At 33.2% G+C, this 13,652-nt stretch overlaps 1 protein-coding gene across 1 annotated transcript in view; it reads right to left on the bottom strand.

Moving 5' to 3' along the window:
• LOC145280223 (apicoplast pyruvate carrier 1-like) overlaps positions 1–13,652 on the bottom strand; it is an 83,681-nt gene that overhangs the window by 38,770 nt on the left and 31,259 nt on the right. The window contains exon 7 of the mRNA XM_080132008.1: positions 5,737–5,866. Coding sequence (XP_079988134.1) covers positions 5,737–5,866 — 130 coding nt within the window. The remainder of the gene's footprint in view (positions 1–5,736; positions 5,867–13,652) is intronic.

Consider the following 13,652-nt stretch of genomic DNA (forward strand, 5'->3'; position numbering starts at 1 on the left):
AATTACTTTTCCTCATTTATTGTTGAAAAATATACAATTTATTTATACTTAGCCGTTAAAAGGCGTTATGAAGATTTTTGAAGTATAGATTCAACGAAACAAGAAAATTTAGACAGGGGTCGAATATTTTTGCGCACAACTGTATATATATATATATATATATATATATATATATATATATATATATATATATATATATATATATAGCTCAATGCGTTAGAAGAAAAGAGTGAGCTCAATTCTATAAGAGGAGACTTATCGGAACAATATAAAGCTCAACAAGTATCATTGGAGCTTATATAGGAGAACAATAGGAATGGTAAATGAATTCACAAAAACTATATATTGATAAATATAGATTTTTTTCATTTATTCAATAAGGGAATACAAACAATTAGTTGAGGAACAGAAGGGACTCTTTATGCCAAGGCATTTCGAAACCTAATGCTTCTCATTAGAATAGGAGAGAAGATGCTAGGTAACATAGTGGGGATGCGGCATCTAGTGTTGGATTCATAAGGAACGAGATAGATCAGTTAAAATTATAGATGATGTTGGGGGAGTTTTATCGAATTCTAAATAAAAGTGGGGCGTATTATATAGAGTGTAATGTAGAAAGGTGTATAGGGTCTTTATCATAATCTTAAATGTATGTAGAATATGTTTTAAGACTTAAGGGGAGGTATAGTGTGGATGGGTGGTAATTCTATTTTATCGATATGTAAGATGTCTATTATCTATGCAGGCGCATTTTATTGACATGTAACCGAGACGATATCAGCACTATGAAGTGGTGTATAATTTTGGGAGGGGTATTATGGTGATGATTTAAGGCGAAAGGGCGAATGGGTGTATTCTAAGCAGGGTTGAATAAGAGGGATTACATGGGGCGTCTTGTACCTAGGTTTTGATTTAGTAAGGCGAAGGAGGGTTCGGAAGTGAGTTAAAGGAGCAAGTTATGGGGTGGGTCTGGGTGAGTATTTGTAAGGCTATAATAATAAATTTCAGAATACCAATATATATTAGATAATATGTAACAATAATTCTAGGAGTTCTTTGTTATTAGATATACAGGGAGAGGTTGGGGTATAAGACAGAGGCATAAGGATAGTTATTGGAGGTGTATAAAAAGACAAAAGAAAATTTAGGATGTGGACGATTGGCGTGGTGGGATAATAGGGGGAAAATGTACTATTAATAATAATAATAATAATAATAATAATAATAATAATAATAATAATAATAATAATAATTCTGATTTCGCTTATGACCGTCTCTCTGGAAAGGGATGGGATTCATTTCCAGAGGATTTCCCTTAATCCCGGCTTCAAACCAGGAGCTTCACAGATCAAGGGTTTTCTTAAGAATGTTGGTGGTACCTATAATTGCAGAGGTTTGAAGGCCGCCTAAAACATCGGGGATTTGTAGTTTTTCAATTGTCCTTCCAGACGACTTAATACTACTCTTAGTGTACCAACTACGACCGGGATTATTTGTGTTTTAATCCCGTGTATACGCCTTATCTCCAAGGCCAATGGAGCATAATTGCTCCACTTCTCATTCTCCTTCTCTCTCACATTCCTGTCCCAGGGTACTGAGAAGTCTACAATCTGCCAGTTTTTTGAGACCTTGTCAATGACGACCAAATCCGGACGATTATGTTCCAATTGCTTGGTCGTTATGACACTTTTGTCCTACCATACATCTACCTTGCCATCCTCACTTGTTCTCACTTCATCAGGCACCCCCTCAAACCATTTTCCAGCACACTTCACCCCAACCCTCTTACACACCTCCCAATATATCCGGAGTCCCATGCAATCGTGTCTTTTGCGGTACTCTCTCTGGGCCAGTCCACTACACCCTGCTGCAAGGTGCGCAATTGATTCTGAGGTCTTCCCACAAATCCGGTATTCTGTAGCAATTTCCTCTCCTAGAACCACTTTTTGGAACAATCGTGTTCCTAATGCCTTCTGCACAAACAAAAGCTTCAGTACTCTTAGCCAGATACCCAGCTCTAAGCCATTGCCATGATCTTTCATCAGCCACTTCTACTATATCCTGGAAGAACCTTCCATGCATTTTCATCCTAGTCAGTTCCTCTGCCTTTTCTCTATCCATACATTTCACATAATCAGCCTTGGTCTCACACACCTCCACTTCATTGGCCACAACCTTAATCATCCACTCCCCACTTCTAACCACATGCCCCTTCAACGACATCTCCTTGGTTCTAACACAATATTTTACACTTTTCAATCCTCTCCCATCATCTTTCCTCTTTTAATACAGACTTGCTACGCTACTTCGAATGTGAAATATACCAAACATTGCTAAAACTTTTCTTGTTTTGATATCCATGGCATGAAAATCCTTGTCAGACCATTCTAAAATTCTCGCACTGTATCTCAAAACACTGACTGCCCATGCATTTACTGCTTTTATTAGATTTCCTCCATACAGTTTCGACTTTGCAATTAGTTTCACTCTTCTAAGATACTCCTTCTTGACTTTTTCTTTCATTTTTCTATTCATGATGCCTACACCCTCCAGCACTCCTAAATACTTATATCCTGTATCTTCTATTTCTTTCACGATTTCTCCATTCAGCAGCACTATTCCATTCGAATGAATCTTTACTCCTCTTTTCATCACCAGCACCGCACATTTACTAATCCCAAACTCCATCCCAATGTCTTCTGAGTATGTCCCCACAAGTTCTACCAGTCTCTCCATTTCCTTTTCATTTCTACCGAATATTTTCAAATCATCAATAAACAGTATATGGTTGAGGCGTCTGTCACCATATCCAAAGTTATACCCCAGTTTTTCTCTCTTCAAGAGGATGCTCAGTGGCATCATTATCATTACAAAAAGAAGTGGCGATAACGAATCTCCTTGAAATATCCCACGTTTAATGCCAACCTGTCCCATCTCCTCTCTGTTTGCTGTCAGCACCGTTTTCCATTGAGCCATACTTGTCTCGAAAAGCCCTACCACATTCTCAGCAACCTTCATCATCAATAGTATTTCACGTATCCATGAATGAGGAACCATGTCATAACCCTTTCTGTAATCAATAATAATAATAATAATAATAATAATAATAATAATAATAATAATAATAATAATAATAATCCCCACTATGTTACCTAGCATCTTCTCTACCTTTCTGATGAGAAGCATTAGGCTTAGAAATGCATTGCCATAGAGTCCCTTATATCCCCCAACTAATTGTCTGTATTCCCTTATTGAATAAATGAAAAAAATCTATATTTACCAATAAATATATAGTTTTTGTCAATTCATTTACCATTCATATATATATATATATATATATATATATATATATATATATATATATATATATATATATATATTAAGAGATAGATAGATAGATAGGTAGATAGATACATATATATGCATATTAGTATGACTTTTTATTCATGCAAATAGTTCTTTCCAGACTCCTTTCTCTCAGATGCTAAACTTTGAATAACATTTTGACTGAAATCTGTATTCACATATGTAGGCAAAATGCTGCTAGAAATAGAAATATATGGATGCGTCCATTATATTTTGTTATTTTAAAAATTATTTTCCACCGACGCTTGTTTCGCTGTCTGTGCGGTTTCTATGTAGAATCAAATTTGATGGTATAAATAATGTGCGACAACAGTGTAAAAGGGGGGGGTACTTCATTTATCATTTAGAAAAATGATTCGCCGTAGATATCTGAATTCGTTCATTTGCCTTTATAGCTACAGACCCTAAAAAACAAAACAATGTTTTATGAGCTACAAAATGCCCTGGTAATTCTTACAAAATTCTAAAGCCTGAAAGCAAGGGCATCGAACTTCAATATCTGTTATAGCAGTTTAGAATGTGGTCGAATTCAGCCACGCTGATTAATCGTATGGACGGCGAAATGCGCTCCTGCATATATATATATATCACTTTTAAATAACACCGAACGTAGTACCATAATTAAGGGCTGAGGGTTTAGTTTTTTTCTATAGTTTAAACATAAACCATTAAAAAGAAACTTTCAAAAAGAAGACCAAAATACACTTCTAAAGTATATTTCTCCTAAGCATAAATTAGATAAAAGGGATAAATAAGGGGTGGGACAGAAAAACCCACTATCCAGACGTCTTTCAGCCAACCCTTTTCAAGATTAACGTTGGCAACGGGGGAAAAACGTCGTTTAAAAACGTGGTCAAAAGACCATAAATTAATAGCGAGGGTGAAAAAAAAAAAAAGAAAATGTATATGGAATAAGAGAGAAAGAAGAAAAAAAAAAGAAACAATTTCAGCGAATACCCATAAGTTCTAAATTATGGGTATACTCACTTTGCTTACACCGAGATGGTTGGCGCAAATTAATGGATACAGCCTCGAGAATTTTTAAGTGAATTCTCCAGCGCGCTCTGTGTAAAACCGTGAAAGTTTCATCAGTGTATCCGTCAGTGCAGATTTGGCACTAATAAATGTTCACCAATGGCCGACTTATGAGCTGGTAAACGCCCGGATGTTGGCATTTTTTATGCCTACGTATCGAAGGGGGAACATGTTGGGAAATTCCAACCCCCAAACGTTGAATGGTATGGCCCACGTAGTCAGCTTCACACTGACCGTTAAACTGATAAACAACCATATTATATTGAGTGGTAGGGATACCCCCCCCCTTTCGAAAGGAGAGGAAAGCATTTCTCGTCCCACACACCGTCCGAACTTTCGTTGCAAAATAACAACGTGAAACGGCTGTAGCAATTTTATGCGAAAACTCCTGGCTTTTGACACCTATCCATGGGAGTTTCACATATATGGGACATTTTTGAGGGCTCACAAACGTCCCACCTTTAAACGCCAAGATTTTATCCTCCACACATTTTTAGAATTACGTGTAAAGGATAACCATTAGCCAAAAGGATCTCAGTTCTGGTTTGGAGTTCCGCATCTAGTTTAGTACTAGAGCAGATCAACAAAGCCCGATGCACTGAAGTTTTAATCAGATTTAATTTTCTGATTTTAGGGGAGAACGAAACCCAGCTAATGTATTGCGCTGTAAATTTGGGGTTTCTATATATGCTAGTAGTAAAACTCATACCGGATCTTTCAATGAGAACATCTAAGAACGGCAAGGAGTCATTAACTTCACCCTCCATAGTAAGCGTCAATGCAGGGTGAAGTAAGTTTAATTGTTTTAGCAATCCCTCAGCTTCCGTACAGGAAAACAATATGACAAAAATGCCATCCACGTAACGGGGAAAAAAACAAACAAACTAAACCCTCAGCAATTAATTATAACACAACGTTCGGTGTTATTTAAAAGCGTTATAAAATTATGTATCCATAAAAATCTTCATATATATATATATATATATGTATATATATATACATATATATATAGTGAGAGAGAGAGAGAGAGAGAGAGAGAGAGAGAGAGAGAGAGAGAGAGAGAGAGAGAGTGGGGGGGGAGACACACACAGACAGACAGATAGACAGAGAGAAAGACCGGAGAAGAATAGAGAGCTATCCACAAAGCTTTTTCTTCATTTCAAAACTCATTAGTGTGGTTAGTAGAAGCTATTAAAAACTTGAACGCCTTATGTATAAAAAGCAACTTGCTTTCAATTAATTGCACCCAATAAATTATTTAGAGTACATATCATGGTAAAAAAAACGTTACTAACAAAGATCGCTCTCCCAATTCTTGTATAACAAATGATTTACCTTGTAAAGGCCGGAAATAAACAGAATACTTTGGCCGTTTAATATGCACACAAACCAGAAGATATAGAACTGGCGGGTTTTCAGAATCTCTTTCGGGCGTAAAGAGCGAATCGATTCTTCTTGTGGAACACTGCAGACAAAGTAATCAAAATATGGGTAAATAAAAATACGTGTAGATAGAAAATATGTGTAAATAAAAATATGTGTAAATAAAAATATGTGAAAATAAAAATATGTGTAGATAAAAATATGTGTAGATAAAAATATTTGAAAATAAAAATATGTGTAGATAAAATATGTGTAAATAAAAATATGTGAAGATAAAAATATGTGAAAATAAAAATATGTGTATGTAAAAATATGTGTCAATAAAAATATGTGTAGATAAAAATATGTGTGGATAAAAAATATGCGTAGATAAAAATATGTGTGAATAAAAATACGTGTAGATAAAAAATATGCGTATATAAAATATTTGTGAATAACAATATGTGTAGATAAAAATATGTGTAAATAAAAATATGTGTAAATATAAATATGTGTTAATAAAAATATGCGTGGAGAAAAATATGTGTAAATAAAAATATGTGTAAATATAAATATGTGTAAATATAAATATGTGTAGATGAAAATATGTGTAAATAAAAATATGTATAGATAAAAATATGTGTAAATATAAATATGTGTAAATAAAATATGTGTAAATAAAGATATGTGTAAATAAAAATATGTGTAAATAAAATATGTGTAAATAAAATATGTGTAAATATAAATATGTGTACATAAAAATATGTGTAAATATAAATATGTGTAAATAAAATATGTGTAAATATAAATATGTGTAAATAAAAATATGTGTAAATATAAATATGTATAAATATAAATATGTGTAAAAAAAAAATATGTGTAAATATAAATATGTGTAAATATACATATGTGTAAATAAAAATATGTGTAAATAAAAATATGTACAAATATAAATATGTGTAAATTATAATATGTGTAAAAAAATATGTGTAAATAAAAATATGTGTAAATAAAAATATGTGTAGATAAAAATATGTATAAATATACATATGTGTAAATATAAATAAGTGTAAATAAAAACATGTGTAGATAAAAATATGTGTAAATAAAAATATGTAAAAATATAAATATGTGTAAATAAAAATATGTGTAAATAAAATATGTGTAGATATAAATATGTGTAAAAATATGTGTAAATCAAAATACGTGTAAATAAAAATATGTGTTGATAAAATATGTGTAAATAAAGATATGTGTAAATAAAAATATGTGTAAATAAAAATATGTGCAAATAAAAATATGTGTAAATAAAAATATGTGTAAATAAAAATATGTGTAAATAAAGATATGTGTAAATAAAAATATGCGTAAATAAAATATATGTGAATAAAAATATGTGTCAATAAAAATATTTGTAAATAAAAATATTTGTTGATAAAAATATGTGTAAATAAAGATATGTGTAAATAAAAATATTTGTAAATAAAAATACGTGTAAATATAAATATGTGTAAAAAAATACGTGTAAATATAAATATGTGTAAATAAAAATATGTGTAAATAAGAATATGTGTAAATAAAAATATGTGTAAATAAAAATATGTGTGAATAAAAATATGTATAAATATAAATATGTGTAAATAAAAATATGTATAAATAAAAATATGTGTAAATAAAAATATGTGTAAATAAAAATATGTGTGGATAAAAATATGTGTAAATACAAATATGTGTAAATAAATATATGTGTAGATAAAAAGGAAATACAAAACAAAGCAAATTAATTCAGGAGACATGTTATTTTTTTTCTGATGTTTTCGATGTGGATTGATAATTTGTATTAGTTTGATTATTCTGACTACCATTTCCAGCTTAAGTTGTATTGTCTTCAATTTTGGCCGATGTAACCTTCGACCTTCATCACGTGTATCTTGTAAAGCTTGGCAAACTTTCTGTAAAATTCGGGAACACTTTATATAAAGTAGCATGCTTTTGTTTCCTCAGTCACAATCGCTTAGACGCCTTAAGCAATTCGCAATAGCATTCTTAATATCGCCCGCACTGAGGATTGAACCATCACTCTACAGTGTCGTTTAGAACTCGTTTTTACCTAGGACGTTATCTGTTATGGTACGTGTTTTTTTTCAGATTCCTGAGTTCGAAAGAAAGATTCGCGAGTTTGATAAACTAAACCCGTAAATTTGCATATATGTGGACAGCTATATGCAAATATCGAGTCGTGAGTGAAATGACGTTCATGGTAAGGAAAACGATGACTATAAAAAAGAGAGAGGACGTTCGAGAAGATGATCACGTTAGAGATGTGGTTAAAAACGGTTATCTTTGAGACACATGGTGACATCGTAGTCGCAACGAGAAGTCACGCGTGGCAAAAGAATGAGGAAATAACTATCACTGTACAAAAAACAAAAAACAAAGAACAAAAAAACAAAAAACAAAAAACAAAAAAAAAAAACAAAGAACAAGTTGAAGTTCTTTTTTATCGTTTACCAACTTTGCGTGTTGAGTAACGTTACACACCTAAAGAAGTTCGGTTGCTACATCGGCCGAAACGTTGTTAGAATAACACTTAAAATGAGAACAGATTCAAAATAACCCAAATAATACACATTAGTTAGTTATTACTCAATCTACCTTTCGATCGTTGTCCGGTCACGTTGTTAATTTCACTTTGGTTTCACTTTTGATCTGCAATCACTGTGCAACGTTTTTACCAAATATTTTTAATTTAAATTAAAATTCGACCATTACTGTATAGTTTAGTCATTGAATTATTAATTGAACAAAATTGTTATAAAATTATGAATAATGTTATTAAGGCAATGCTGTTTTAATCTGCTCACTCTCTCTCAACAATTTTGCTGTATTCAAAATTCCAAGATGTTATTCATTTTATCAATCATTTTTTCAAAATAGAAACTTCTGTACATTTGACGTATATGTTTCGTTTACGAGGAACAACTAATATTTGCGTATCAACACGGGCTATTATTTCGGTAGACTCCAAAAGTTCTGAAAGAGAAAAGTGCATAACAGTGTAATATGCAAAATTAAAAAGAGTTATACAGGATATGCAGTTATAGCTTAAACACAGACCTTCTTGCTTAATAAGGATTAGTATGTATAATATATATAAAATATTCGCAAAAACATACATTTTCATAAAACCTATATATATATGTATATATATATATATATATATAATCATCCACATACAGTACTGTTTCGCAGCTCATCAGTGCGGCTAGACAGGTAACTACCTCAAGCCAGGATTGAAACCCGACCGTCTGTACGACAGTCAAGGCTCCTAACCATTACGCTAAAAATGCAACAAACCGCGATGTGGAGTATGTGACATAATAATAGAAGGTAACACATACACATTCAAAAACCCAACACAAACATTCAAAATAAAAAAGGATCGAAATTGCACCTCCAGAAATGTAGTATATGCACTAAGATGCACAGCATGCAACAAATCCTACATAGGCGCCACCAAAAATTTCAGCAATAGAGTGGCCTTACATAAGAGTAACATAAAAATTGCAGATAACAGACACCTCTATGTTTCAAAACACGTACACACATGCAGTGGAAACAGCTTCAAAATAATGCCAATCTTCCAAACAGACAATTATTTTTATTTACTTACACAGGAAAAAAACTTCATCACCAAATTCACTCCTGAACTGAACAGAACCTAATACCATCACACAAAAACATGAAATGCAAGGTACACTCGCATGCACACCCATACACATACACATACACACACCCACACATAAATCAGAACCGACACATTAAAACACACACGTGCGCGCATACAACCACACACAGACATAACACCCCTATCTCTAATACAACACACTGAACAATACCAACCCTACTTAACCTCGAAACCAACAACACTAGGAGACACCTAGAACCATAGTATAATATCTGTTCCAACACCTCGCTCCCTCCTCAGTCAGGGGAGGAGAACCCCCTCATGACTGAAACGACTATCCTCCCTTCTATCATCCCCCTCCCATACCTACACCCCCACAATGACCCCCCCTCTGGGGAACAAAATCTTCCCCACACTAGGAACCGATCCTGGGTCTGGCCATACCCACATGGGGAGACAAATAAATAGAAACATTAAAAAATCCCCTATTTTAAATACACCCCTCTTTCTAAACAAACATAATATAGGACTAAAACGAAAAATCACAATACTAAAATCCAAGAATCCAAAAAATAAATATCAAAATAGAATGCCTACCCTTACTTCAGAAGAGCCTGTCCCCCCTCCGCACACATACACATTAGTAACGACCTCGGACCACAGCCGCCTTCCTAAGAAAGCAAATAACCCCAAAATACTATAAAACAATATACACATTCCCAAACCAATAAGAGCAAACACACACACGCACACACACGCGCACACACACACATAAACACACACGCACACGCACGCACACACACACACACACACACACATACACACACCCTACCCCACCCTAAAGGAAAAGAAAAACACATTAGCAGAAAGAGATAGCGACTGACTACAGCGAGGTCAAAATCTCCCTGGACAAAAAAAAAAAAAGTAATAAAAATTCAGCATACCAATGTATAATAAACACTTACAAGCCTCCACCCCATGGAAAAACTTCAAACTAACTAGAAAATCGCCATTTTTACACATTTGAAAATAATTTCTGACGAGGACGCATCAGACCGTCTGAAACGTACGTAAACGATTTCAATGACTTAAAAACATTATTACAATGATCCAAACATAATTCTCAATGAAAAACCAAGACACTGAATAATAAAATAATGTTAAAAAATACACATTGTTGGTGACTACTCCCTTATTTAAATATATATATATATATATATATATATATATATATATATAAACAAATAACATTTGTTTGAATGAGAAGCTGCTGCCTATATATATATATATATATATATATATATATATATATATATATATATATAAACAAATAACATTTGTTTGAATGAGAAGCTGCTGCCTATATATATATATATATATATATATATATATATATATATATATATATATATTCCGAATGATGGCAGCCATGTTTTTTCAAATCTTGCGATATCGAACTAGAGTCGGAGAGGCGGAGAGTTAATCTTCGCGACAATGTGTTTGTAGTATAACCTATGTAGTTAGTATTATTAGAGATGCATTCTCCTAATGTGCAGTTAAATTCGGAGATTGGAGAAGACGAACAGGAAAATAATAAAACAGAAGAATTCCGTGCCCTTCAAGAACAGTTGTTTGAATATATATATATATATATATATATATATATATATATATATATATATATATATATATATATATATATACATTGCCAAATTTCCAGGTTGGTGTCTAGAGGCGCGGTTAATTATCTGGGAGAGATGCGCCCCCAGTTTTCGTTAAGAAATGAATCTAGAAGAAAGAAAAAATTAATGTGAAACCTAAAGTCTTGTGACAACCATTGCACCGATAAAGGTTGGCAGTTGTGCCAAAAAGTGTGGTTGGTTCTGCACAAAGCCTTCACCACAAATCATCTGTGTTGATTTCTAAGCAACTTATTTGTCGTGGCGGAGCTCACAAGTCGAAATCTACGGAAGAATCCATCATATACGGCGAATATTCATATATTTCTCGCCCCGAGAGTTTTTTTTTTATTCATCACAATAGTAGCAAGGTCCGAATAACTTTGCAAGATTGGAAATTATAAATATCTCGAATCTTAAATTTCGTATTGACGGAAGATTGATGCTGAATAATACAGATGATTTGTGTAAATAAATTTAAAATAAATGGATAAAAACAAAAGGTGATCGTATACCGCCATGTTTTTTAACACGAAATCTGACAAACCTGTACTTTTGTATTACCAGCAACAATCGTGTTGGCTGGTCGAATTCTAATTGCAAAGCTTCTTAGTTATAGTATGATTAATAGCAGCAGCAGCAGCAGCAGCAGCAGCAGCTTATGATAGTAAATCTTCCATAGCATCGTTTTCTGTTCATTTTATTTCTGATTATTCTGTAAAAAGTCGCTTTTCTCAGATAACACTCATCAGAATTTTAATTTAACAGCTGATGTTGAAGGCCACCGTTTATCTGTTTGTCTTCTCTCTCAGGGGACATAGTTATTGAGCTATTGTTTATCTTCGATTTTCATAGTGTTTATCGAAACCGATGGCATTTAGATACCCAGTACAGTTTGTTTCAGTTTTATCCGCAGGCTTGCATCCATTAATGCGACTGTTCGAAAAAAAAAAGCACTTCAAATAAACAACAAAAAATAAGTTTACACTTCGGACAGTTTCCATACGTGTCACATATTATTGTGGGAGAAACAGCCTACTTCAAAGAAATCCACACAAAGTATATATCGAACTATAGTGTGATATGCATTGATTTGCATATTAATGAGGTTTCGCCCCCCCCTCAAAATACGATATAAAAAGAGTAAAGTCGAGAGGGTAGAGGAATCAAGTTCTTGGAACCAAATTAAATAGGTCGGAATTTATAATAACGTACAAATGCTGTCAACAATCCTTTTTTAATTACCAGCTATCTCGGCCTGAAATATAACATCGTTGCGACCGAGACAAAAGTTTGATTTGTGTAAATTGAAAGCGTCAAGAAATGGACATATTAAACTATACACGTCGAACTTTGAAAATTGAATACGTCGAGAAATGGAAAAGTTAAACGATTCGCGTCGAACTTTGAAACTTGAAAGCGTCGAGAAATAGAAAGATCCGAGTCACATTTTTTAAAAATCGTTGTCATATAATGGAGAAGTGCGATTCGACTGACTTTTGTGTTTGAGAAGTTAGTTGTGTCTGATGTTGTTTGAGAAGCTAATAGTGTCCAGCGTTGCTTGAGGAGCTGATAGTTTCTAGTATTGTTTGAGAAGCTGATAGTGTCTAGCGTTGCTTAAAAAGCTGATAGATTCTAGCGTTGTATTTAGCGTTGTTTAAGCGGCTAATAGTGTTTAGTGTTGTTATAGAGGTTAGTAGCATCTAGCGTTTTTTGAACGGCTAGTAATGTCTAACATTGTTTGCAATGTTAGTAGTACCTGACGTTGCTTGAGAGGCTAAAAGTGTCTAACGTTTTTGAGAGTTTAGTAATGTCTAGCCTTGTTTTAGATGTTAGTAGTGTTTGGCGTTGTTTGAGAAGCTAGTAGTGTCAAACGTTGTTTGAAATGTTAGTAGTGTCTAGCGTTGTTTGGCAGGCTAGTGGTGCCTAGCGTTGTTTTAGATGCTAGTTATATCTAACGTTGTTTGAGAAGCTAGTAGTGGCTATCTGTGTTTGAGAAGTTAGTAGTGTTTAGCGGTGTTTGAAGTTGACGTAATGGCAAATCTTGGCACGTTGTTATGAGATGATCTCATAATGTGATAAATATAGCCCCCCACAAAAGACGATATAAAAAGACAAAATTTTTACAGGTAGGAATTTATGATGTTGTAGGAATGCTGTCAACAATCCGTTTTTAATTGCATGAACTCATATAACTTTTTAATGAATGGTTTACTTGACCATTTAGTAACGTCTTTTTCATATAACACGAATTAAAAAAAATACAGCAACATCTGAATAAGATTAAACCCCTTTTCCATTGACACGCGTTTTCCAATAACATAATTGAATTAAATTAACTCAATCATTCGGCAAGAGCAGCGCTTTTGACTTACTGCAGTTTGTAGTACTAAGCAGTTACATATCTTCGATAATAATTATTTGCTTTTATTTAGTTTTTTTTATACTTTACAGCATATCTACAATTTACCGCTTATTTAACTGTGAAAAACAAAGTCAAAATAATGTGAGGACTACTTTAG

The sequence above is a fragment of the Euprymna scolopes genome, chromosome 7 (assembly GCF_053919585.1).
Source record: "Euprymna scolopes isolate OS-2025 chromosome 7, ASM5391958v1, whole genome shotgun sequence".
Lineage (NCBI taxonomy): Eukaryota > Metazoa > Mollusca > Cephalopoda > Sepiida > Sepiolidae > Euprymna > Euprymna scolopes.